General features: G+C 43.9%; 2 protein-coding genes across 14 annotated transcripts in view; one reads left to right on the forward strand and one right to left on the reverse strand.

The window, feature by feature from the left end:
• Window positions 1-27,532, forward strand: part of ITSN2 (intersectin 2) — a 157,499-nt gene that overhangs the window by 122,308 nt on the left and 7,659 nt on the right. For 8 of the 10 annotated variants that reach the window (XR_006691761.3, XM_005576435.4, XM_074012224.1 and 5 more), the window contains 5 exons: window positions 16,947-17,068; window positions 19,989-20,095; window positions 21,614-21,797; window positions 25,290-25,388; window positions 27,211-27,378. Coding sequence is in view for 9 of the 10 variants with exons in the window: in XM_005576435.4 (XP_005576492.3) it covers window positions 16,947-17,068; window positions 19,989-20,095; window positions 21,614-21,797; window positions 25,290-25,388; window positions 27,211-27,378 (680 nt within the window). In the remaining variant the exon portion in view is untranslated. Of the gene's footprint in view, window positions 1-7,592; window positions 7,753-16,946; window positions 17,069-19,988; window positions 20,096-21,613; window positions 21,798-25,289; window positions 25,389-25,599; window positions 25,797-27,210; window positions 27,379-27,532 lie in introns of those variants that run through there. The other 2 variants (XM_074012227.1, XM_045369696.3) reach the window with 2 other exon arrangements.
• FAM228A (family with sequence similarity 228 member A) overlaps window positions 16,499-27,532 on the reverse strand; it is a 42,757-nt gene continuing 31,723 nt past the window's right edge. For 2 of the 4 annotated variants that reach the window (XM_074012245.1, XM_074012248.1), the window contains one exon: window positions 16,499-16,693. In XM_074012245.1, coding sequence (XP_073868346.1) covers window positions 16,631-16,693 — 63 coding nt within the window. In that variant the 3' untranslated portion in view covers window positions 16,499-16,630. Of the gene's footprint in view, window positions 16,694-22,585; window positions 22,707-27,532 lie in introns of those variants that run through there. The other 2 variants (XR_012422628.1, XM_074012249.1) reach the window with 1 other exon arrangement.

The following is a 27,532-nucleotide window of genomic DNA, read 5'->3' on the forward strand; positions in this document are numbered from 1 at the left end:
GGCTGAGTCAGAAATTCTCTAGCTCAGCTGTATGTTGGAATCACTTGGGAAACTTTAAAAATCTATAGTCGCTGGGGTCCTAATTTAAATGGATTGAAGTTCGGCCTGATCAAGGGGGTCTTTCAAAGCCTCCCAGATGATTCTGATATGCATCCAAGGTGGAGAAAAAAATGATGAAACAGAGTTCTGAGGGAAAATTGGCAGAAATTGGGGATTGATGGGATATGAGTGTAGGTGGAAGTCAGTTATTTCCAGATTTGTGTCTTGAGGGACAGGGTGTGATAGTGGTGCCACCAACTGCAGTGAAGAATTAAGAGTTGGGGGAAGAAGAGGAGTTTGGAGCACCTATGGGATGTCCACAAAGAAATTGTCAAGCAGATGGTCAGATAAAATCAAGATAGACAACATCAGATGTACACCACCTGGTGGAATGACATACATATGGGTAGTTGTGGAACCAGTGAAAGTAGATGAGATTATTTGGGAAGAAGATCAGACCTCCTAGAAGATCAGCAGTTAAGGATTGGATAGTGAGAGGAACCCAAAGACAGGAAACAGGTTATATGAGAAAGAGAGTGCTATTTTCACGACTTTAAAAAAAATAATGAAATTCTGGCTCTGCAACCATCTCTCGCACCAGTAAAAAGAGGAAAAGTGCTCTTTTTTGAGGACTTCTTAGTCTATGTACTTTTGTAAGGTCCTTGAATGTATTACCTCTTCATTGTTTTCTTTTTTGAGATGCAGAAATTCAAACAGATTAGATTGTTTGTCCAGGGTTCCACAGCTAGTAAGTGGTAGAGATGGTCCATGGTCTGGCTCCCAAGTCCACGCTGTTAGCCTCTACACTAGTGTGCCACCATCCCCTAATAATGAACTTCAGGAGTACAACCGTTACTCATACCAGTGAAACGAAAGCAGGATGGTGGCTCATGCCTGTAACCCCAGTACTTTGAGAGGCCAAGGTGGGTGATTACCCTGAGCCTAGGGGTTTGAGACCAGCCTAAGCAACATGGTGAAACCTGTCTCTACAAAAAAAATTAGAGAGAGAGAGATAGATAGATAGATAAGATAGATGATTGATGATAGATAGATAGATAGATAGATAGATAGATAGATAGCTGGGAGTGGTGCTGCTGCACTCCTGTAGTCCCAGCTACTCAGGAGGCTGAGGCAGGCAGGTCAATTGAGCCTGGGAGGTCGAGGCTGCAGTGAGCTATCACACCACTGCACTCCAGCCTGAGTGACAGAATGAGACCCTATGTCAAAAAAAAAAAAGGAAAAAGGAAAAATCAGAGATTGCACAGCGTTTTCTCTGTGTAAAAAGGACACACAGAGAAGAGTCAGAGAATCAAAGACTGAACATAATAAGCAAGGACAAGACTCTATGACAATAGTATCCAGAAGGATAAAACTGAACTTCATCACTTTTTTTGGTAATAGCTTCATTGAGATATAATTCACTTGCCATGCAGTTAGTGGTTTTTAGTATATTCACAAAGTTGTCCAGCCATTTCCACAATCACTTGTAAAACATTTTTATCACCTCAGAATGAATCTCTGTACAATTTAGCTATCACCTCCATTTCCCTAAGCCCCCCTCCAACCTCCAGCCCTAAACAGGCACTAATCTTGTTTCCATGTTTGTCTATTCTGAACATTTCGTATGTATGGAATCATAAAATGTGTAGCATTTTGTGATTGGCTTATTTCACCTAGCATAATGTTTTCAGGGTTCATCCATGTAGTAGCATATAGTTGTACGTTATTCCTTTTTATGGCCAAATTAATATCCCATTGTGTGTATATACCATGTTTTGTTTATCCATTCATTAGTTAATGGACATTTGGGTTGTTTCAACCATTGGGCTATTGTGAATAATACTACTGTGAACATTTGTATACAAGTTTTTGTGTGAACATATGTCTGTGTTTCTTATGGATAGATGTCTAGGAGTAGAATTCCAAGGTCAAATGGTAAATCTATGTTTAATTTGTTGAGAACCTGCTTCACTGGCTGCACCATTTTCTGTTTCCACCAGCAGTGTACAGGGCTTTCTGTTACTCCACATCCTCCCCAGCACTTCTTCTTATCTGACTTCTATTATAGCCATCCAGTGGGCATGAAGTGACATCTCATTGTGGTTTTGATGTGTGTTTCCCTGATGACTAATGATACTGGGCATTTTTTCATGTGCTTGTTGGCCATTTGTATACCTTCTTTGGAGATACGTCTATTCAGATCCTTTGCCCGTTTAAAAATTATTTGTCTTCATAATCACTTTCTTAAAATACTTTATTTTTTAGAGTAGTTTTAGGTTCACAGCAAAATTGAGAGGAAGGCACAGAGATATCCCATATGTCCCTTGCCCTGACACAGGCATAGATAGCCTCCCCCATTAACAGCACCCCCACCGGAGCAGTGCATTTGTTACAACTGATGCACCTACATCATGTCATTATCAAAGTCTGTAGTTTACATTAAGGTTCAGTCTTGGTGCTGTGCATTCTGTGGGATTGTACAAATGAGTAATGACGTATAGCTACCATCACAGTATCATACAGAGTATTTTCACTACCCTAAAAATCCTCTGTGCTGTACCTGGTCAGCTCTCTCTCCCTGCATCCCCTAGCAACCACTGATCTTTTTACTGTCTCCTTAGTTTTGCCCTCCCCAGAATATCATATGATTGGAATCATACAGTACGCAGCCTTTTCAGATTGGCTTCTTTCACTTAGTAATAGGCATGTAAGTTTCCTCCATATGTTTTCATGGCTTGATCCTTTCGTTTCAGTGCTAAATAATATTTCATTGTCTGGGTGTACCCCGTTTATCCACTCACTGAAAGATGCCGTGATTCCTTCCAAGTTTTGGCAATTCTGAATGAAGCTGTTATAAATATCTGTGTGCAGGCTTTTGTGTGGACATAAGTTTTCATTTCCTTTGGGTCAGTACCAAGGTGTGTGATTGCTGCTGGATCAGATAGTTTAAGAGTATGTTTAGTTTTGTAAATGGCAAACTGTCTTCCAAAGTGGCTGTACCATTTTGCATTCCCGTCGGCAATGAATGAAAGTTCCTGTTGTTCCACATCTTTGCCAGCATTTGATGGTGTCAGTGTTATGGATTCTGGCCATTCTAACAGGTGTGTAGTGGTATCTCGTTTTTGTTTTAATTTGCGTTTTCCCAACGACATAGGATGTAAAGCATCTTTTTATATGCTTTTTTGCCATCTGCGTATCTTTTTCAATGAGGCCTCTGTTAAGGTCTTTGGCCCATTTTTTTATTTGTTTTCTTATTGTTGACTTTTAAGAGTTCTTTCCATATTTTGAATAATAGTTCTTTATCAGATATGTCTTTTGCAAGTTTTTTTTCAGTCTGTGCCTTGTCTTCCCATTCTCTTGACCACATCTTTTGCAGAACGAAAGTTTTTACGTTTAATGAAGTTCAGCCTATCAACTCTTTCTTTCATGGATTGTGTCTTCGGTATCATATCTAAAGAGTCATCACTGAGCCCAAGGTTAATCTAGATTTTCTCTTACGTTATTTTCTAGGAGCGTTATGGTTTTGTGTTTCAAATTTAGGTTTGTGATGCATTTTGAGTTTTGTGAAGAGTAGAGGCCTGTGTCTACATTTCATTTTAAAGAATATTTTTTTTTTGGCATTTGGATGCCCAGTTGTTCCAGCATCATTTATTGAAAAGACTATCTTTGCCCCATTGTATTGCCTTTGCTCCTTTGTCAAAGGTCAGTTGACTCTATTTATATGGGTCTATTTCTGGACTCTAGTCTGTTTCATTGATCTATTTGTATATTCTTTTGCCAGTACCACACTGTGTTGATTACTGCAGCTTTATAGTAAGTCTTGAGGTCAGGTAGTGTCAGTTCTTCAGTTTTATTCTTCTCGTTTAATTTTGTGTTGGCTATTGTGGTCTTTGCCTCTTCGTATAAACTTTTAGAATCAGTTTTAGAATCATTTTTTAAACTTTGCTTTAAAGAACAACAAATTATGAAGGACATTCTTCAGAGAGATGTTTTAATGCTTGTCAAAAGGCAAAAATCACTTACTCTTTCAAAGAGAATGATAAATGAGTGCAGTGGGAAGTATAGTGGGAGGATTGCTTTGATTCCTGTCTCAGCCAGCTCACCCCTCCGAGCCTTAGCCTGGTCCGTATAAGTGAGAATAATAATACCCATATTGCATATGAGACTTAAGGGGTTTGTAAAGCACTAGTTTAATGTCTGACACATAATAGATACTAGAAATAACAGCTAACATTTAGTAAACATTTGCTGTGTACCAAGTGATGAACTAATCATTTGGGTTGTCTGAGTAAGTGGTAGAGTTGGAACTCGCGTCCAGATCTGACTCCAGAACTCATTCTCTCATGCTGCTTTCCATTAACTGGGAGCTGCTCTTTTTCCCAACCACAAAAGCAGAACAGTCATCAGTTAATTGCAAGATGGAGGGTGAAGAAAATTAACTGCTTTAAATGAATCCAAGCTGGTCAAGGTACATTCCAGGGGACTGAAGAACCTGCCACTGGGATCCCTGTGTCACCAGTGGTCATCCATTAGCCACCTGAAGTCAGAGTCAGTGCTATAGAATTTGTGTGTCCTAAACTCAGCAATTTGGGGCGAAGTCTCCAGCTATGTATGTAGTCATAAACAAGTGGAAGATACGAGTCATATGAACATACTACTGGGGGAGATTAATAGTGTCATAAGCTGTTCAGTCATACTAACAAAAAATATCTATGTGCATATGAAACCCCTACTGCCCAAGGACAGAGCTATAGGGTGTACTCATACAAAGTGCTACAGTGCATGAAACAGTCTATTTGGAACTGGCTATTAAATACAAGGGCCTAACTGTGTGTGTGACAGAGCAGAAGGGTGCGTAAGGGAACAATTATGTCACTTAGACATAACAGAGAGTTAAAGGAGAGTAAGGGCCTTGTTTGCTTTTTCATTGCTTTGGGCTTTGGCATTCAGAATATTTATCCTAAACCTTTTTTGCCTTTCAAATTCAGTTCACCAAGCTTAGGACCTGGTAGGTTTATACATGGAATCTCCAGTGATTGCAATGTAAGCACCATTTTAAATGGCCTGCCATTACAAAATATAAGACTTGAAACAAGTTACCTAGATTTAGATATGTAGTAGCTCTAATTTCTCTGGTAAGTTTCTTCACCACCAAGCTCCAGATTCTCTATTTACTTATAGAGCAGGGGTCAGAGTTGTTATCTGTTATTCAGAGGATTGTTCAGGGGTTGTAAATCAGTATATACACATTGGTACAGTTATTTTTATTGTTAGAATTGAAAGTTCTAACATGATGAAACTACTATTTCATGATATCTCTTTATAACATTCTATATCCTGCATCTCACATTAACTCCGTCACTTGAGTCATGGTACAAGTCTGGCAGGTTAGAAGGCTGCTGCAGAGTTTAGCCTGAACTAACTGCTCTGTGAGGCCAGGTCTGCCCTTTTGTCTATCATTAGGAGGTTGTTGCTGTCTTAGGCTTATGACCTTTTACAGTAAATTCAAAAGTAAAAATAAAACCAATAAAATTTTTCTTTATCTTGCACTTGTCAATACAGTTGCTTTTGGAAATTCTAGAATATGACTATTTTCTGAGCCAAATAGTTTACTTTCTGATGGTCTGCAACATTAAAATATGATTTGAACTTCTTTCCTTTTTGTGCTTACATGAGCAACATAACTCCTAATGGAGTAGACCTTGACAGGCCTCAAAAAGACATGAATTTAGAAATTTGTCCAGTAATTATTTAAATTTCCAAAAGGAAAAATAAATATCTTTGCTTTGTGGTGGAAGCATGCTACCCAGTACTCAATAAATATTTGCTAAGTGGATGAAAAGCTATTCTTTTACAAAATAAAATATCTTGTAATTTGCTAGTGTCCTGATAAAACTTCAATAAAAAGATAGCCTTCAGAAAATGCAGTTTATTCATCTAGATTTACTGTTAAAGTCTCATCTTTTCACTGAGCTTTACAGTATAACTGGAAACCATTATGTGATACTCTAGCTGCATAATTGGGCACACAGAGAATAGCATTGTTCACTGGCACTGCTCTCCTCCAAATGGGCAAGGACTTTTCTGGGACTTGTGACATAATCTGAACAAGCACTCTCTGTGTTCGTCATCACAGATTGTCTTTTGTCCTTTACCTCCTGGAATCTGCCCAGATCTTTCCCCTCTCCTTTCCTAGGCATCTCTTGTTTGCTGCTGCTTCTTGCTTGCACTGTAACTTGGAATAGTGGTTCCCAACTGTGGTGCGACTTACTTACGATTCATAACTTGTCTCTCAGTCTCCACATCCTCCCACAGCATGGGGATGGGTCTTGTGGCCCAGCCCACTACTAATTACTCCTCTGGGAACATGATAGTAGCCGTGATCTCTCATCTTTCCTCTTTGCCCACTCTTCCTGTCCACCAGAAAGGACCTACCAGGAAGTTTTCGTCAATTTCTCTGACTGCCTGTAGTTAACACTGCTGTACTGTCTCCTGCAGCTCAGAGTTTATCTTCACATCACGTTCCATAAATGCTTATTGAAGCCCTCCTGTGTGTCAGACACTGGGGATATGGCAAATTATAAAACAAACAAAAATTTCTGCCATCTTGGAGCTGGTGTTTGAGTAGGCTAAAACAGAAAACAAACAAAATGAAGTGTGTAGTGTCTTAGAAAAATAAAGCAGGGAAGGGGAACGGGAGTTCTGCAGGGAGGTGGATCCAGAGGGATTTTATTTTGAATAAAATACTCAGATGAAGCCTCTCTGAGATGGTGACGGGGGGCAGAGACTGGAGGGGTATGAGGATATCTGGAGGGAGCCGCGTGGATATCTGGAAGATCATTCTGGGCAGAGGGGGTAGCACATGCAAAATACCTGAAGCAGGAGCATCCTGTGGTGCCTGAGGAATAGTGCAGAGGCCTGTGTGGTGGAAATGGAGGGAAGAGCAGGAGAGGAGGAGGAAGCGAGGGTCTGGGTGTGACCTAGGAAATAAGGGAGATTGTTTAGGTTTTTGTGGGCCATTTATAAGAACTTTGGCTTTTGCCTGGAGTGAGAAGAACCCATTGGAGAGTTTTTGTTATTTTTATTATTTTTATTTTTATTTCTTTTTTTTTTTTTTTTTTTGAGACAGAGTTTCACTCTTGTCGCCCAGGCTGGAGTGCAATGGTGCAATCTCCGGTCGCTGCAACCTCTGCCTCCTGGGTTCAAGCAATTCTGCAGCCTCAGCCTCCCAAGTAGCTGGGATTACAGGTGCCTACCACCACGTCCAGCTAATTTTTATATTTTTAGTAGAGACCGGATTCCACCATGTTGGCCAGGCTGGTCTCCAACTCTTGACCTCAGGTGATCCACCTGCCTCGGCCTCTCAAAGCTCTGGGATTACAGACGTGAGCCACCGCGCCCGGCCAAGGGTTTTAATTAAAGGAGTGACATGATCTGATGTGTTTTAACAGTATTGCTCTGCCTTGCCAGATTAAAGAGGGGGAAGGGATCAGAAGCCAGGAGATCCATTGGAAAGTTAGTTCAGTAATCCAAGCACAAGATGATAACTTGGATCAGGACGGCCGTGGGGGACATGTGAGAAGTGATCTGGATGTATTGGGAAGATGGAGCCCGCAGGTGGATTGAATGTGAAGTGTGAGAAGTATCAGGCGGCCTGAGCAGCTGGAGAGATGATATTGCCATCCACTGAGGTGGAAAATCATAGAGGAGCAGGTTGGGAGATGATTAGGGGTTTGGCTTTGGATGTTACTGGGATGTGCCTTTTAGACATCTGAATGGGGATACTGAGTATGCAGCAGAACATGTGAAGAGGTTCAGAGAAGATGTTCAGGCTGGAGTGTAAATTTGGGAGCCTATCAGTACATAAATAAGCCCTGAGAATGAACTAGGTCACCAAGGCTCTGAGTATGTAGAGGAAAGTTCCAAGGACTGAACCTTAGAGCACTGCGACATTGGAAGTCGGGAGAGTTGAGGAGGAACGAGCAAAGGAACCATGGGAGGGCAGACCCGTGAGGTGGGAGGATAATGTGAGGAGAGGCGAGGTGGTGACCTGGAAGACAGTGAAAAAGGATCTCACAAGGAGGGGGTCATCAGCATCACAGACATTAGCGATAGATCAAGTAAATAACAGAGGAGGCCACCTGGGGAGATTAGGAAGTTCTTTTGCTTTAAAGTGAAATATCTGAAAATAATGTTAAATGTGTAATTTTCCAGCTTCATTCAGTAAACATTTTTCTACAGTAATATCGATTCCTTGGTGTTTATTGAAATTGGTTCTATGGGTTCTTTGTGGTGTTGAGACACTGTCTTACTCTGTCACCCAGGCTAGAGTGCAATGGCACAATCTTGGCTCACTACAACCTCTGCCTCCTGGGTTCAAGCGATTCTCACACCTCGGCCTCCTGAGTAGCTGGGATTACAGGCGCCCATCACCACACCCAGCTAATTTTTGCATTTTTAGTAGAGATGGGGTTTTGCCATGTTGGCCAGGCTGGTCTCAAACTCCCGACCTCAAGTGATCTGCCCACCTCGGCCTCCTGAAGTGCTGGGATTACAGGCGTGAGCCAGCACCTCTGGCCTGGTTCTGTGGGCTCTTCAAAAGAATGTATAGTCTCTTGTATGTGTGTTCCTATGTTAACCTTGTTAATAGTGTTCAAATATTTCATATTCTCATTATTTTCATTGAGAGAACTATATTAAACTCTACTACTGTGATTATAGATATGTCAATTTTTTCTTTTTCTTTTTTATTTTGGAGGGAGGTGGGTTACGGGTCTTAGTTTTTTATTTTACACTTTGAGGCTTTCCTGTTAGTTGCAAATAAGATCAGAATTATTCTTGTTCCTGGTGAATTGTTTCTACCATCTCATATGGGTCCTTAAAGCCTAATTTGTCTGTTGTAATAAAACCTCCCCAGTTGCTTTTAGAATTTTTATTTGGATAGCTTTTTCTAGCCCACTACTTCCAACATTTCTTTGACCTGATTTTTAATCCAGAGCCTCTCTTTTCACTGACAGATTTAAGCCATTTACATTGATTAAAACAATTTAATACTTTTATTTGTATCTATTTTATTATGTATTTTCTATTTACCAGGCATTTTCTTTGCCTCTTTTTCCCTTGCACTGATTAAGTTTCTTTGTTTCTTTTATTGCCCTCTACTGGTTGGGAAATTATGTATTCTATGTCTGTTCTTTGAGTGGTTACCTTTCCATTGTTAACATATGTGTTTACCTTTGATCAATATCTCTTCCTTCTCCTGATCAATGCAAGGATGATTTATCGCTAATGATTCTCTTCTGTCTTTCATGTTGTTATATTTTTGTGTTTTAACTTCACCTTGTATTTATACCTGCCAACTTAGTCATTATTATAGTTGTTTTATACAGTCAGTGATTATTTTGATTTCTTACACATTTACTAGTATTTTGGCTCACCATTACTCGTATCTCTTTTATCTTTCCTTCTTATGTAATTTCCTTCTTCCTGAAATACATCTTTTAACAGTTTTTCCAGTCATGTCTATTAGTGGTAAATGCACTCAGACTTTGTCTGAAATGTGTTTATTTCTCTCTCATCTGTGAATTAGATTTCCAGCTGGACAGTCATTTTCTCTGTGTTGTGCGTTATGTGAGGCCAGTCTAATTGCCGTTCATGTGGTTATTCTGGTTTTTCTTTCTGACTGTTTAATCATGTTTTTTCTTCCCTCTTTGGTGTTCTGGTATGGATTTGTTTTTGATTTTTTCCTAATCAGAAGCCACTGTTCTGAATTTGGGACATTGTATCATTCTTCAATTCTAGAAAAGTCTCAGCCATTATAATCTCAATATTTCCTCTCTCAATTCTTTCTATTCCCTTCTCCTAGACTACCTGTCAGATGTATGTTGGGCCTTGTCATTCTGTCCTCTCTGTCTCTTAACCTCCATTGTATGTTTTCCATCTTTTTTTTTTTTTTTGAGACAGAGTCTCACTCTGTTGCCCAGGCTGGAGTGCAATGGCACGACAATCTTGGCTCATGGCAGCCTCCACCTCCCAGGTTCAAGCAATTCCCCTGCCTCAGCCTCCTGAGTAGCTGGGATTACAGGCACCCGCCACCATGCCCAGCTAATTTTTTGTATTTTAGTAGAGACGGTTCACCCTGTTGGCCAGGCTGGTCTTGAACTCCTGACCTCAGGTGATCCACCTGCCTCAGCCTCCCAAAGTGCTCAGATTACAGGCATGAGCCACCATGCCCAGCCTTCCATCTCTGTTTCTTTCTGGGCTGCATTTTAAGTAATTCTTCAGATCTGTTTTTAGGTTTACTAATTCCTAAGATGTGTTTAATCTGCTATTTAATCTATTAATATATCATTTCCATGACAATATTTGCCATTTTTTTTCTTTTTCAACTCTGCTTATTCTTTATTTTAATAGACTACCTATGGCTTCAAGCCCTTCATTATGTGTCTTGAGTTAATGTTAAACATATATATTTTACATCTCCATGTGTATTTTTGTTCTATCATATGTTCTTGATGTTCTAATCCTCATTTTTAAATTTATGGTGGATTTTTTCCCATTTTTTGTAATTTTTTTTTTTTTTTAATACTTCGAGCTCATCTTTAATGAGACTTCGTTTTTCTGTGGAATCTCGTGGAGCCAAAGTTGTGAGTGCGGCCCTCCAGGCCAGTTGCGCCATGCCTTTGGCCAGTCACCCTAAGGGTATCCACAGTGGGCAACCAATTTTTGTGCTTTTTTCTTTTTCTTTTTCTTTTTTTGAGATGGAGTCTTGTTCTATCACCCAGGCTGGAGTGCAGTGGCACAATCTCAGCTCACTGCAGCCTCTGCCTCCCAGGTTTAAGTGATTCTCCTGGCTCAGCCTCCCAAGTAGCTGGGACTACAGGCGGATGCCACCATGCTTGGCTAATTTCTGTATTTTTGGTAGAGACGGGGTTTCGTCTCTACTAAATGTTAGCAATAGGTCAAGTAAAATAACAGAGGAGGCTACCTGGGGAGATTAGGAAGTTCTTTTGCTTTAAAGTGAAATAGCTGAAAATAATGTTAAATGTGTAATTTTCCAGCTACATTCAGTAAACATTTTTCTACAGTAATATCGATTCCTTTGTGCTCAGACCTCAAGTGAGCACCAAGAAAAACCAGAATAACCACATGAACGGCAATTGGACTGGCCTCATATAACACACAACACAGAAAATGACTGTCCAGCTGGAAATCTAATTCACAGATGAGAGGGAAATTATAAACACATTTTCAGATGAAGTCTGAGTGCATTTACCACTAATCGAACTCCTGACCTCAAGTGATCTGCCCACCTCGGCCTCCCAAAGTGCTCGGATTACAGGTGTGAGCCACCACACCCGGCCACTTTTTGTGTTAATTCATCTGAATTCTTGAACTCCAAGTTTGTGTAAGATGCAAGCCCAGCATTTCCATTCATTACTTAACAGACAGAAAACTTTTTAATCATGTCACTCTTCTGGAGAGGGGACATTTTTCCTACTCCACCCTGTAATATTCAGTGTCCTGTTCCTCTCGAGAATTGGTCAAACCCAGGCAGAGGCCAACTAGAACAGAAGCTTAGAAAAAACAGCCTGCAGGGTTGGCTTTTTTGCAGCCCAGAGCAGAACAGGAAAAAGGAGAGAAATGGGCCTGGGCACAAACAGGCCTAGGGCCAACACAGTATTATACCCCCAACAAATATTCCCTGACTGCTGGCAGCCAAAACGCTGTGCTCAGCTTGCTACTGCAGAAACGTGTTAGACACAGTCCCTGATCTGCAGTGAGAGCCACAGACACACTAACTACACAGATTAACAGCAGCACCAGTTAGACGACATGTAATGTTAAAATACAGATACAAACCAGTACCATGGAAATGCAAAGGAGAGGCAGGTCTGGGGGTGTCAGAGGGACAGGGAAGATTTCCCCCAAAGAAGGATGGTTCTTTGTGGAGAATGAGGTGTGGACAGAGGATACAACAGGAGCAAAAACAGAGCTGTGGAAAGTGTGTGCAGCCTATGAGGCTGGGGGAGGAAAGGTGGGCAGCGTAGTCAGGGCTGAGGCTGGAAAGGTGGGCAGCGTAGTCAGAGCTGAGGCTGGAAGGGTAGGCCGAGGCTGGCTTCTGGAGACTCTGGAGCCTCTGCCATCGAATTAGGACTTCATTTTGCAAATAATGAAAGGCGTTGAACGTTTGTGAGGGAAGGAACACAAAATATGTGGTAGCTGGCTTGAGCTGTTCAATAGAAATCAAGTGTGAGTCACAAATGCAGCCCCATATGTAACTGAAAATTTTCCAGTAGCCACCTTAAAAAAGTCAAAAGAAACAGATGAAATTAATGTTCATATTTTTACTTCATCCAATTTATCCAAAATATCTTTTCAGTATGCAATCAATATATTATGAATGCAGCATTTCCCATTTCCGTTTTTCTGGAACAGGTCTTCCGAATTGAGTGTGTGTTTGACGCTGACAGCAGGTCTTTATTTGGAGCAGCCACCCTGCATGTGTGCAGTGGTCACAGGTTGCTAAGGGCTACTCTGTTGACAGTGCAGGTATAGAGGGTGGCAAAGGGGTGTGTCCTATCCATAAGACCCGGATTCCTCAGTTTATCAGAACTTTTCTCAGGATAAAAAAGATTTTACCCTCCCTTCTCTCAAAAAGCGGATTCTGTGGTCGAATACGTGTTGGGAACTCTGAGCTCATCAAATTTTTCTGTAGAGTTTCTCACTGCCTAATAAGCTCGTGTGCACTGGGGCCCTGCGAGCGAGATACACAGTCTGCTTCATTGTCTGGATTCATCCGACTGCACAGGACAGAAGTGTCAGGAGCCTATTTTGACATTTGCTGGACTGGGGGGAGCAGAAAGCTGGGCAGCCGGCAGAGGCAGAAGACAGAAGGAAACACCAAGAAGAGGAGAGGCGCAAGGGCTGAGAGAGGCAGACTCGAGCCTCCAAAAAGACTTTTCATCCAAGGCACCCGTGCTGTGGGCCGGCAGAGGAGGGTGCAAGCTCAGCAGGGGTTGCTGAACTTGGCAATGCCGAGGTCATCATTACCTTCCCGAGAGCAGTGTCAGGGGTGGTGGGGAATCCCGAGTGGAGATGTGACAGGGAGAGCTGGTGAGAGTTGGCCATGGGTGTAAACCCCTCCAGTGACATTTGTCAGTGAGACCAAAGAAAGGCGGTGCTGAGGAGGGGGCAGGGTTGGAGGAAGGGTGCTTGTTGGTTGGTTTCAAACAGTGGGGTAAGAGGGACACTTAGCAAAGTTTATAGGGCTGAGAAGGAAATGGCAAAGAGTGAACATAGAAACACGAAGGAAAGGGAGGGGCCCTGGAGGAGAGGCCAATTACAGACTAGCTTTAGAAAGAAACAGGACCCCTCCTTCCCTGACTCAGGAAGGACACAGGGACAAGTGGACAGACAGAGGGGAGGAAGAGGGGCCTTGTGTCTTTTATTTTTACCCTGACATCAGAGGTAAGAACGTCTGAAAGTGAGGGTAGGAATCGGGTTGGAAACTTAAACAGAGGGTAAAAACTTAAGAGCAGGCCAGGCGCGGTGGCTCATGCCTGTAAATCCCAGCACTTCAGGAGACCGAGATGGGCAGAGCACTTGAGGCCAGTAGTTCAAGACCAGCCTGGCCAACATGGCGAAACCCCGTCTCTACTAAAAATACAAAAATTAGCCGGGCGTGGTGGCAGGCACCTGTAGTCCCAGCAACTCGGAGACTGAGGCAGGAGAATCGCTTGAACCCGGGAGGCGGAGGTTGTAGTGAGCCGAGATCACACCACTGCACTCCAGCCTGGGCCACACAGTGAGACTGTCTCAAAAAAAAAAAGTTGAAGAGCCATCGTGATGAAATGCAAAAGGGTCAGCTAGGCATGGCATGCCAGGGTGTCCCCACATTGTCCTGCTAAAGCTAATGCAATGTATAGTCCAGCTTTAGAAACAAATATCTGAGGTTCTTCCTATTAGTCCAAGGTATTATTCCAGATAGAGGGGCCAGCACTTGTGGTTTTTAATGTAAATCATTGTTTCCCGAAGTGTGATAGTTGTAGCCTCATGGTACTCAACGCAGTGGTACACAAAATGGACCTGTTTTATTTGAATGATTATATATTTGCTTTAATGATTATTAGAAGAAACATAATGAGCACATTTAACTTCAAACATGAGTACGTTTAGAGAAAAATATTAAGTCAATAATAATAGAGATGGAATGTGAATGTGGCAAAAGTCTTGAAAGCAGAACATGAAGTTTGTAAGACACTGGTGTGGGGCAACCTTGGAAACTGGCCTGAGTTCCCTCCATCAATCACCTGGCCACACCAAGTAGCACCACTGGATCATATCAGGATCAGAGCCATTTCGCCAGGAGTCTGGTCACCAAGCCTCTCCTCCCTGCTCCACAGCCTCATCAAGCAGACGTTTGGATTAGCCTGTGTTTAACACTCAGTCACTCTCTGCAGTTCCCCCTGGCAGAAGATAATAAAATACTGTCCCCCTAAAAGCTTAACAATTTTGAACATGACAGTGGCATTATGATTTATTTCTCTTTCTTTTCTTTTTCGTTTCTTTCTTTCTTCCATTCCCCTTTCCTTTTCTTTCCCTTCCTCCCTTCCCTTCCCTTCCTTCTTTCTTTCCTTCCTCCCCTCCCCTCCCCTTCCCTTTCCCCTTACATTCACTTTTTCCTTCCTTTTCCCTGTTCCTTTCTTTTCCTTTTTTTTTTGAAACAGGGTCTCACTCTGTTATCTAGCCTGGAGTACAGTGGTGCAGTCACAGCTCACTGCAAACTTGAACTCTCAGATTCAAGCACTCCTCCCAGCCTTTGCCTCCCAAGTAGCTGGGACTATAGGCACGTGCCACCGAGCCTGGCTTTTTTTTTTTTTGGTAGTCACTTTGTTGCCTAGGCTGGTCTTCAACTCCTAGGCACGAGTGATCCTCCCGCCTCAGACTCCCACAGTGCTGGGATTACAGGCATCACATCCAGTCTATGATTTCTTTTTAGAAACACCAAACATAACCTGTCCTATTATTTGTTGTTGTTGTTCTCTGTGGGAGTAATTTCTTTAAAGCTATTGGCAACATCTGTAGGATATAGAAAAGCTGTCTTCCTTAGAACTGTCTGTAAGCCCAGATCCATACAAAATATATGCAAATGCAAAGGAAATTGGAAAGAGCAACACGCCCTGCTGGATGCACGGTGTCCTGGCAGGTGCAGGGGTGCGTGTTCTCTCTGCTGCCCTTCCTAATTGCCTGAGCTACAGAAGGTCTTCCCTACTTCATTCGTCTCTTTCCCAGTTTTCTGACACAAGCACTTGCTGCCTCATGTTGTAGCTTGCTGGGTACCTACATGCTGTCAACCTAAATGACAGAGAGGGACACTCTAAGATAAACTGACGTTCATTTAGAATAGTTGTTGCACTGGGCGCGGGGCTCATGCCTGTAATCCCAGCACTTTGGGAGGCCAAAGTGGGCGGATCACGAGGTCAGGAGTTTGAGACCAGCCTGGCCAATATGGTGAAACCCCGTCTCTACTAAAAATACAAAAATTAGCTGAGCGTGGTGGTGTGCGCCTGTAATCTCAGCCACTCAGGAGGCTGAGGCAGAAGAATCACTTGAACCCGGAAGTCGGAGGTTGCAGTGAGCCGAGATTGCACCACTGCACTCCAGCCTGGGTGGCAGAGCGAGACTCTGTCCCCACCGCCCCCCGCCCAAAAAAAGAATAGTTATTGCAGTGGGAATATGCATGCCAACAGGTGCATATTCAGAGAGGTAAAGGAGGACAAAACTTTTTAAAGGAAAAATGAAGAGGATCACATAATTTTATATATATATATAATTATCCTTGGCCGTGAGAATCAGTAACAAGGGTGGCACTAGTCCGAGGCTGGACAGGCAGTTGCTGGGCAGATAACCTTTGCAGGATGTTTTTGTGTAAGGTCACCATGGCCTTTATGCAAGGTTGTGGTTTTGCAGTCTTTTGTGATAGTTCTAGTTACCAAGCATTCATGGATGAGAACTCTCTCTTCATGACCTTGCCTGGCCCTTTGTCAGGATTTTTAACACAAGTGACTCCATTTTGATTCTGACAACTTCCACTGCTTTTGCTTTTTTTTTCTAAGAAGGGTATCCTGAGGTATTTCACCACATCACTGTGTATAGACAAGCCCTCAGCCACTTGTTAAGTGACTCTGGAATTCTGTCACTTCATAGTTTGACATCTAGTTCAGCTCTGATGTACCTGTAAATTGATCCAAAGTGAATGCAGTACCTCTCACCCTGATGCGAGGCTGCTTGTGACTTTCCTGTCATTTGTGGCTGGATATCGGCAGGGTACCAGGAGTTATTTGTTCTAGTGAGATGAGGCAGTGGTCTTCGGGGAATTACCAGGATCTGGGAATCTATTTTACATTTCGAATGCAAATATAACTAAACATTTCACAAGATTTACGAAAGCCATATGCATGGTAATTTCTGTTTATTTATTTTTAAATGCTGGGCCTGACCAGCATTTTAAAAACCAAAATGATATAATGACCCAGTAATGGCTTATGACCTGCAGTTTGGAGTGGTCTGAAGCATCTGATTCATTTAATCATTGCAGTAACTTCGAAAACTGTCTGGAGATGGTGAGATTCTTCACACGCTCTGCACAGTTCTGAAAAGAAATTAGGAGCACATTGAAACGTTACAGACATTGCTGATTTGCCGCTTTGGAGCTGTGAGTGCCGGCTCATTAATGCCAACTCTCCGCGTACGCACGCCGCTCTGCAGAAGTTAGCAGTGCTCTTTTGAAGGCTGCGTCATTCTTTCAAAGCAGCATTTGTAAACCCAGCATGTCTGCTGACAAATGTCTATTTTCTACAAAGTTGACTAAAGTAATATTTTAAACTACCCTGTTTTTTCTACAGGGTGTGCTGATCTGCAAACCCTGGACACAATGCAGCCAATTGAGAGGAAAAGACAGGGCTATATTCACGAGCTGATTCAGACTGAAGAGCGGTACATGGCTGACCTTCAGCTCGTCGTTGAGGTGAGGAGGCTGCTGCTGGCTAGCGCTCGGGGTATCTGCTGTCTCCCACGAGAGACGGTGGGAACCAGACTCAGGGCTGCTTCCACGCAGAGGCAAAGCAAGGCAGCACTTTGGATGTGTGAATTCACAGATAGGGACGGAAGCTCTCACACCCTCCAAATGCCATCTCTGCCTGCTGGATAATGCTTCAGATTGAAAGTCTCTAGTGAGCTCTTTCCCCCAGATGAGGTCACTCAGAGTGAAGCGGGAGAACAAGAGGGCATTCGCATGGCTTCGCTGGATGTGGCAGGAGCCCCATCAAGGAAGGACGGGGATAGAGTGGATGGGAAGGGCCTACGGCAGACTGTAGCTTCCTCGGATATTTGCCTAATGTCTGTTTTAACATCTGACATTTTCGTAAACTGGTATCTCTGGAGGAACTGTGAAACAGTGGAAGTGTTCACCTCATGTTTGTATCAGTTTGGAAAACTCAATGGGAGCATGTTGTAAAATAGTTCCCAAATATCACATAGCTACTGTTTATTTACACCAGTGACCTCTATGCTGATAACAGCTATCCTTATTCAAGTAGCACTTTAAAATGATTTGTGCTTCAGTGAACAAAATAAGACTTTCTATTTCTACTATACCTTCGTTCCCATGCCTTTCAGTTCCCAGTGTACAGACCCTCAGGTGAGAAGACCAGTTAAATTAACAAACCACCTGAAAAGAACAGGCGTCCCCCACCCCCACATACCCAGCGGGTGCAGCGTATACCTGCCATGCCTTTCCTAACACAATGGAGCAGAGGCTGTGTCCTTCTGCGGCTGTTCCCCAGCAAGCCCTGCCCTGGATTCACTCTCCACCTTAAACGCAGGCCTAATGCCTGGGATATCCAGACATGGAATACTTGTTCCCCTCCCATGCAAACTATATGGCACTTCTCGGTTGGTGATATCTGTCTTCCCCGCAAGCCTGTGGCTCCCTGAGAGCAGGGACTGTGCAGCCTCCATCCTGTGTTCCCACAACTTATCCTGGCCCTTGCTCGGCCTTTCCGTAAGCAGTCAGTGAGTTGGGTGTGTTTATGTCTGCACCTCTCTGGCCAGGACAGATGGCCTAGAAGAAAAGCCCATCATTTTGACCCCCTACAAGGATCAGCCCTGCTGCTGGTCAGATTCCAATCCTAAGGGACTGTAGGTAGGTGTGGCAGTCTCCCGAACACTAGGACAGAGGTGAGCAGGCACTGGGTGCTTGCCCCATACTCTGAGGAGTGAAGCGTCAGGTCTGGGTCCAGGATTCAGGGCGAAAAGCACCGTTCACAGGTGAGGCCTTCTTATGACCATCCTCATGAAGGTTCCCAGAGGCCTTACCATCTTATTCCCATCTGTTTACCTCACCAAGCCCGGCACAAAGCAGCTACATGGATGACTAGAGGGGCATGAACGAATCAGCGAATAAACAAACAGATGGACAGCCAGACGCTTCTCTGTCCCTCCACAGCAGCCTCCGAGCAGGCCGGCCGTCTTTCCAGGGCTGCTCTCACCGGAGTGGCCTGGTGTTTCCAGTGTGATCTGGAACTGTAAAACTCTCTTTAGAGAGTGCCCAGCACTTTTACTTGAATTCTGTGAATCCATGTTCAACTCAACTCAGTAAACATGAATTACAAACCACGATGTGCAAAGGGCTATGCCAGAGAACAGAGATGAAAGCAAGTTCTTGTCCCCCAGGAGGTCAGAGTCCTGGCAGGTGGAGAGAGGTACAGTGGGGCCAGCAAGGCTGAAACCGGGGGGTAGTGACCACCCCAGCCAGGAAGGAATTCCCAGTTATGCTTTGGACAAGGACAAGTTTGCTACTCCAGGAGGAGGAAACAGAAGTGGGACGGCATGTATGGAGGGATTCAGGGGCCTACAGGCCATCCAGGGTGACTGGAGTGTGAAGTAGCTGAGGGCCAGGCTGGTAAGGTCGGCAGGGGGCAGGTCTCATAGGCCCTGGAACCTCCAGGAGGAGTCTGCGTCTTATCACATGGACAGTGGAGAGCTTTGAGCGATTCTAGTGGAGAGCAGCATGTCATGGGCATTTTGGAAAGATGACATAGGAGAAGAGTGTCTCAGATAACTTCTCTATTTCCTTAAGGTGTTTAAAGTCATTCATTCCCTAGGAATCTCAGTTATGCAGTAGAAACTTAGATTTAGAATCAAAAGAGTTGAATTGTAGTCCTCAGTCTTCGTGACCTTGAACAAGTCTCATTCTGAGCCTTTACTTCTTCATGGGTCAACTGGGAGTAACAATACCTGACTCAGTTTCACCTCCATCACCCGTGAAGCTAATTGAGAACCCTGCAAACACACACGCATGCGTGTACATACACATAAGCATCTGCATATTTGTACATATCAGTGCTTTGTAAATCCTCAAGTGTCATGTAATACAGATGTAGAGTATTATTACTTCTTCCTCAGGAACCAACTTCTGAAACCCGTATCTGCTTAGAGTTCTCTTAGGGGTGGCATAAGTTGTTACTCTGGTTCTCCCGTTGAATGTCTCATATATTGTTGTCTAGAACTCTGAGATGCTCCGCCTAACAATGGCCTGCTTTCTCAATTCTGCAAGCTCATACAGTGCAGAGGTGTTTATGCCCTTGGCTCTAGTTAACCTTCATAACATCCCTAAGAGAGAAATCTGACAATCTCCTCTTAACCAGGAGATTACTAGATTCAGTCCTTGGAATCAGCCTTGATAGGAGCTACGCTAGCAAAAAGAAAGAATATTATGCAATATAAAATGTGTCATAAGTATGCTTACTTGGATGATTAGCTTCAGTTTATGAAGACATTGTTTGATCTGGTTAGTTTCAGTTTATGAAGACATTGTTTGATTTAGACCACACGTAGGCTGTGTAGCCACACTTAAGCTAACTAGTTTTTCTATGTTTTGACTTTAGGTTTTTCAGAAACGCATGGCAGAGTCAGGCTTTCTCACTGAAGGGGAGATGGCCCTGATTTTTGTTAACTGGAAAGAGCTCATCATGTCCAACACGAAGCTGCTGAAGTGAGTCCTGAGCATCACCTGTCATTGCCGCTGACCCCAGAGGCCCCAGACTGAGACTCACACAAAACCCTCTGCAGGGGCTTCTTAGCAAAGGAACTTCAGCCGCTCCCTCAGGCTTGTTATTTGATTATCATTTGATGAAATGTCCTGTGACTGTAAGATACATAAGTATTGAAGAAAGTAAAGAAATATAACAAAATATTTTGGTAAAGAAAAGATTAAATCATTACACAACATATCAATCTATGATTCCAAGATATAAGGTGTCCTTGACCCTGGCAGGGCAGAAGAGTCAGAGGAGAGCTGCAGCTCGCAGTGCAGGTAAAACTGCCTAGTTTGGTGCTCTCCTAAGTCTCCATCCCCATGTAGGTTCTGTTGTTGGGGTGACTGTCCATCCTTCGTGGCTGTGAGGACAGGCCCCCAAGGGAGGATGAGCAGTCCCAGCTTCCCTCGGAGATAGTGCCCCTCCGCCTCCACACCCGGCCCCTGCGGCTCCTGCTCCCTTTTTTCTCTTACAGACTGAAAATTTCCTTCTTCGTTCAACTGAGAACAAGTTAGAATCTTTCAAAAGAAACTTTGCCAAGAAGCTAAGGTGAAACCAAAACAATTCTAAAGGCCTTGAAACACCCAAGTGTATTTTTTTTTTTTTTTTTTTTTTTTGAGATGGGGTCTCGCTCTGTCACCCAGGCTGGAGTGCAGTGGCGCGATCTCAGCTCACTGCAACCTCCACCTCCCGGGTTCACACCATTCTCCTGCCTCAGCCTCCTGAGTAGCTGGGACCACAGGCGCCCGCCACCACACCGGGCTAATTTTTTGTATTTTTAGTAGAGACAGGGTTTCACCATGTCAGCCAGGATGGTCTCGATCTCCTGACCTCGTGATCCACCCGCCTCGGCCTCCCAAAGTGCTGGGATTACAGGCGTGAGCCACCACGCCCAGCCACCCAGGTGTACATTTTTAAAATTTATTTTTATTTTTATTATTTTTAGAGGCAAGCTCTCACTCTGTCACCCAGACTGCAGTGCAGTGGCGTGATCATAGCTCATTGCACTCTTGAACTCCTGGGCTCAATCGATTCTCCTACCTTAGCCTCTGGAATAGCTGTAACTATAGGTGTGCACCATCATGCCCAGCTAATTTTTCATTTTTTGTAGAGACAGGGTCTCACTATGTTTCCCCAAGCTGGTCCCGAATTCCTGGGCTCAAGCAATCCTCTTGCCTTGGCCTCCCAAAATGCTGGGATTAGAGGCGTGAGCCACAGTGCCCGGCCCACCCAAGTGTATGGACTTTATTTACTTTTTTTTTCTTTGCTAACATCACACCCAGGTTGGCTTGACCAGCAGAGCTTTTGGCCCAGGCTATCTCCTCTTCCTCTCGACTTTTCCTTCCCAGTGCCAGAGGGTCTCAGGTAACTCACTGGTTATCCTTACCATTGCTCTGCCATCTGCCATGGGATTCATCCTTCAATTAGCTGAGACATTCACTTAGAAACACAGAATGAGGGTGTGTTCTTTGCAGGGCTTTGCGGGTGCGGAAGAAGACCGGGGGCGAGAAGATGCCGGTGCAGATGGTTGGGGACATCCTGGCGGCTGAGCTGTCCCACATGCAGGCCTACATCAGGTTCTGCAGCTGCCAGCTTAATGGAGCAGCTCTGCTACAGCAGAAGACAGATGAAGACACAGACTTCAAAGAATTTTTAAAGGTAATTCCACTCTGGGCCTTGCATGGCAGGCTCCTTCTGAGGCTGGGGGCAACAGCACACAACAGCCCAGCAGGGAATCCCGGCAGTGGAGAAGGGCATCCCCATCAAAGGAAACACCAGCATGGCAGATAATGTTCCCATTGTTGTGTGTCACCTTTTTGTAGACCTGATTTCTTCCTGGCACTGGGACCATAACTTTTTCCCCATCTAATAACAGAGTGTTTTTTTTTAAGCACACTTACTTACCAGCTACTGTAGACTCCCAAGAAACACCCAGAATGTCACTTTAATTTTGTAAATTGCATTCATTTAATACCTATCTTATTCCAGAAAGAGTATAAAATAGCTTACTTTTTTTCTTTTTTTTTTTGAAACAGAATCTCGCTCTGTTGCCCAGGCTGGAGTGCAGTGGTGTGATCTCGGCTCACGGCAACCTCTGCCTCCCAGGTTCAAGAGATTCTCCTACCTCAGCCTTCAGAGTAGCTGGGATTATAGGCATGTGCCACCACGCCTGGCTACTTTTTGTATTTTTAGTAGAGACGGGTTTTCACCACGTTGGCCAGGTTGATTTCGAACTCCTGACCTCAGGTGATCTGCCCACCTTGGCCTCCCAAAGTGCTGGGATTACAGGTGTAAGCCACCGTACCCGGCCCTAAAATAGCTTACTCAAACGTATAAAATGCAACAAGATAAAATTTAAAATAACTAGATGAATAAACTGGGACAAAAGGAAATGAGAGTAGGAAACAGGAATTAGGATAATATATAAAATGCATATCTGTGATCCTGTACATATACCAGAAGTGTGCACAGACGTCATCAAAGCTTCCAGAAACTGATGAGCAGAAGAAGAAAGGATCAGTTCCATGATGCCACATCACAAGTTAAACATGAGAAGTAAAGCTACAGCTGTAGTCAGAGAGAAAACACGGTATAATGTAATGAGTCAACAACATCCTTCATATAAGTTATCACAATAGAAAGTCACATTTTGAGAAGTCATTTGCATTAATGTTGTTCAGTAGTAGAAACTATTATTATAGCTGTTAAAATGGTAAGGAAATAGAAAGTCAAATCTGTTTTCTGGCTTTTTTTTCATATTTCCTGTTAGGTTTTTTTGTTCATGAAATACTGCATATTGGGATCTATTAAACAGCCATATCAGTACTTAAGGGAGAGAGTACATAATTTAAACATTTTCATTGTCAGAAAAGAATAGAAAAGAAGAAGAAACTATAAAGATGTTTAGGCAGAAAATAGAAATTCCAAAAGGAAAATGGAGGCAATAATAAAGATAAAAAGCACAAATTATATCAATATATCCAAGAACTGGTATGTTGAAGAGAAGTAATAAAATATAACTGATGAATCTAACAGAAAAAGGAAAAAACACAAGTAACAGAATGGATGTAAGGAGATCTCATAAATTAAAGCGCATGTAATTCCAAAAGACATGCTAACAAATGTGAAAACATAAACAAAATGTGTAATTTTCTATTAAAACTTGAAAACTGGCTCAATAAGAATAGAACATCTTTTAAAAATAGAAAATCTTACTATTAAGATACTGTTAACCAAGGAGAAAATTGAGAAACTTATCCCAAAAAGGAGCTGGGTTCACTTGATGGATTTAACAGTGAATTCTTTCCAACTCTAAAAGAATAGATTATTCTATATTATACAAACTGTTACAGATCACAGGGAAAAGTAGAGAGGTTACGTGGTTCATTCTATAAGCAAAAGTAGCCATGATTCCAGGCCTGTTTAATAACCCGCTACCTTTTACAAATACAGCTGTTAAACTCTTAAAGTAACAGTTCATAAAACTAAGCATTACACGAAAAGAAGAGTCTATCATAACCAAATAGGATTATCCCAGGAGGCTATAGCATACCATGCTTAGAACAAGACAGGCTCTAATTGTGTGACCAGAGGCAAGTTATTTAACATGTAGGAGCCTTCAGTCCCCTCATCTATAAAAGGAGATTGTCATACAATACTTTTAAAGGACTTTAACTCAGAGACCAACACATTATTATTAGCATTCAATAAATGATTATCGTATTTTTCCTTATGATCTCAGGGATGCAAAAATGATTCAATATAAGGCACTGAGGACAGAGCCCTTCAATTTGCGATAAGGGTAGGAGGCGGGGAGTTGCCTGGAAATGAACTGAAAGAAACATGGAAACCACGATCATAGACTTAAACATTCATCAGAATAATGAGATAAACTGAGAATTGTTAGTATATGTGCATGTTTTAAAACAATAATGATGTAAATAGGATTTCAATGTCATCACAATTGTAACAATAGTAAAAATAAATAAAAATACTGCCTCATAATGAAAGGCCTGCTATAGCTTACCTTAAAAAGCAAAATCTAGCAATAACCTGTGTTCTAAAATGTTACTTTTAAAAAGACTCAGAAAAATATGAAACTAAGAAGCACGAAGATGCTTGTGACAGCAACATATACAGATATGGCCAAAACAAAAGGGGGCAGTTTGAATATCCAGTAGTGGGGAAATGATCAGGTAGGCTACAGTGAGTGTGCTTTGCCGTCATTAAAAACTGCCACCCTAGAGCAGCAGCTGCTCTCTAGGCAGTGTACCAGTGCCAGGGGTAGAGGCAAGTAAGATGTGGGCCCTGGGCCTGGCGTTCAGTCGGGTGTGGAATAGAGACACTGAAACACGATGCCTCTCCCTGTATCACCTGGTGCACATGTGGTGTGGCCAGGGAGGGTCCTGGAAAGGAGGGAAGGTGTCCCGGGGGAGAGCCTGGACAAGGGGAAGCAGGACTTGAGTCTTGAGGGTCGAGTGTGAATCAGCCCCGAGAAGACAGGGCGGGGACAGTCCCAGCAGAGGCTCTCACATTCGTGAGAAAGCTGAGGAGCATCCGCTGGGCTTGGCACGTGAGGTGAGATATTCCTACTGTGAACCCAATAGGTATCATTTTAGATCCTGTGTTATTAAAAGAAAATTGAAGGCCCTCACTTTACTACAGTGCAAAGTATCAGTGTAGCAAAATTACAGTTCTATGTTGTGAATATATACACATTTTAAAATAAAACATGCACCTAAAAAAAATTATAAAACAGTAAGACACACTTTGGGAGGCTTGAGACGGGCGGATCACGAGGTCAGGAGATGAGACCATCCTGGCTAACACGGTGAAACCCTGTCTCTACTAAAAATACAAAAAACTAGCTGGGCGAGGTGGCGGGCACCTGTAGTCCCAGCTACTCGGGAGGCTGAGGCAGGAGAATGGCGAGAACCTGGGAGATGGAGCTTGCAGTGAGCTGAGATCGCACCACCGCACTCCAGCCTGGGCAACTGAGCAAGACTCCATCTCAAAAAAAAAAAAAAAATAGTAAGACAAGAAGAAACATAAATAAATAAAAGAAATGTGAAATCTAAAAGGCGATCAAAGACCGATGCTTCCTGTGGTCGGAGCTGTGATTTCCTCACGAGCCTCGCTGTTGTTTTGCAGAAGCTGGCATCTGACCCGCGGTGTAAAGGAATGCCCCTCTCCAGCTTCCTGCTGAAACCCATGCAGAGGATCACCCGCTACCCACTGCTCATCAGAAGTGTGAGTGTGCAGGCCGGGCGGGGGGTCTGAGTTAGGAACAGGTCAGAAGTGTGAGTGTGCAGGCCGGGCGGGGGGTCTGAGTTAGGAACAGGTCAGAAGTGTGAGTGTGCAGGCCGGGCGGGGGGTCTGAGTTAGGAACAGGATGCGCTGAGGTCCACAGAGGCCGGATCCTCAGGGAGCCTCTGACCGTGCCACCTCACCCTGCACACAGTGCGACGCCGCAAAAGCGATCCCATTGTCCCGGGGACCAGACGCCTGTGTGTGTGTGCGCGCGCGCACGCGCACGCGCGAATAGAAACATGCCGAATCCTTGAAGTGGGCAAATCAGAGAGGAATCCAGTGTCACTTGGGTAACCTGTCATCCACCTTTCAAGAAACTCCCCAGCATCTCAAAGTCGTAAGTGTACTTGTCCAGGCAGGGAAAGGCCCCTCCAGGTCTCCAGTTTTGGAGCCCATCTGGAACCCAGAGAGAGACCAGAGCAACCTTAGACTCCAGTCTTTCCTCTGAGATCTGCCTCCGTCCACCCCTGAACACCTTTCCTAGATGTCCCAGGAGGCTCCACTCGGCACGTCCTAAACAGAGTTCATTTGTGTCCGTTGCTGTATTCGGCTTTGACATTCCTTCTAAAATTCCTTCTGGCTTTCTTTTCGATAAGCAATATGGCCGTCTTGAGCCCATAAGCCTTCTAAGGAAAAGGCAGACTTTACAAGAGATTATGCCACAATTAACCATTGATTACAGTAATTTACAAAGAAAAACAGCAGGCATATGATAAGCCTGTTACTTCTATTGATGATTCCTTGACTTTTGGTCTGTTAGCTGTGTGACCTCAACATAGACCTCATGTGATAGATGCCTGTACTGAACTGAACCATAATGCAGGTTCACAGCCCCTTCACTGCAATACTTGGGGCCAGATGTGTTTCAGAATTCGGAATGTAGTTCAAATACCATATAATATATGACTCCTCAACTGAGCCCTAGGGCAGCACTTACAACCAGACACACTACCATTCCTACAGTGAAACATAAGAACAATCACTGTAAGTAGAATAAGTAAATCTCTCTCTTCTGTTTAGGTCAGATTTTGCCACCAAATAGATACTGAGTAAAAACTTTAGGCTCTCAGGCTTTTCTGCATTTTAGAATTGTAAACGAAGGACTGTGGACTCATCCGACTAGAGTGAGAGAGTCCAGACAGGGGGCGTCTGGTGATGGCCGGTAATTTCTGGAGGGACCACACACGTTTGTGTTCTGGCCTCTACGCATTCACAGTTGCAGCATGCCTCGTTTGAAATCGCTTCAGAATGAACAGAATGCATTTCTTCCACATGCCGACAATGTGATTTTATTGTATTTTTCCTGTGGCAGGGGAGTCATTGCTTTCATCAGGTATTTTCAAAAGGATCAGTGACCCCCAGATTGTTATGAACCATGGTTATTCAGCAAGTTCACACCACAGCTGCAGCCAGTTTACTCTGGAGGGCTCGCCCTTACATTAAATTTCCGGAGGAGTAGGGAGGCTACTCCTATCACCAGGAGCCAGTCAGAGAGCAACCAGAGACCCACACAGTTCAGAGCCTTGATCCGTTTAGCACTGTCACCTTGTCGCAGCAGCGTTACCTGTCCCTGTGTCCCCAAGAACGTGTGGGAGTACGAGTTTCTCAAGGGCGGAAAGCGTCATCTTGTTCCCCGCCGCACTTCAGGGCATGGAAGCAGCCCGTGACTGGGGGTTGGCGGAGCAGAGCGGTCCAGCGAGGGTCCCGGGGGGCGGGTGAGAGACGCAGCTCCTCCCACGTGACGCTGCCCACTCTCTTCCAGATTCTGGAGAACACCCCGGAGAGCCACGCGGACCATTCCTCCCTAAAGCTGGCCCTCGAGCGCGCAGAGGAGCTGTGCTCTCAAGTGAATGAGGGAGTTCGGGAGAAGGAAAACTCGGACCGACTGGAGTGGATCCAGGCGCATGTGCAGTGCGAAGGCCTCGCGGAGGTCAGGCCTGTGCGGTTAAGCCGTGCGTCTCCAGGGAGGCTGTGGGTGGGGAACCAGCTCCGAGCCTTCCCTCGCATGGACAGTCTCCACCTCAGGCAGCCTGCGTGGACTCACCACCCTGCCCCTGCAAAGGCTTTCTTTTTTCTTTTTTTCT

This window comes from Macaca fascicularis, chromosome 13 (assembly GCF_037993035.2).
Source record: "Macaca fascicularis isolate 582-1 chromosome 13, T2T-MFA8v1.1".
Classification (NCBI taxonomy): Eukaryota; Metazoa; Chordata; class Mammalia; order Primates; family Cercopithecidae; genus Macaca; species Macaca fascicularis.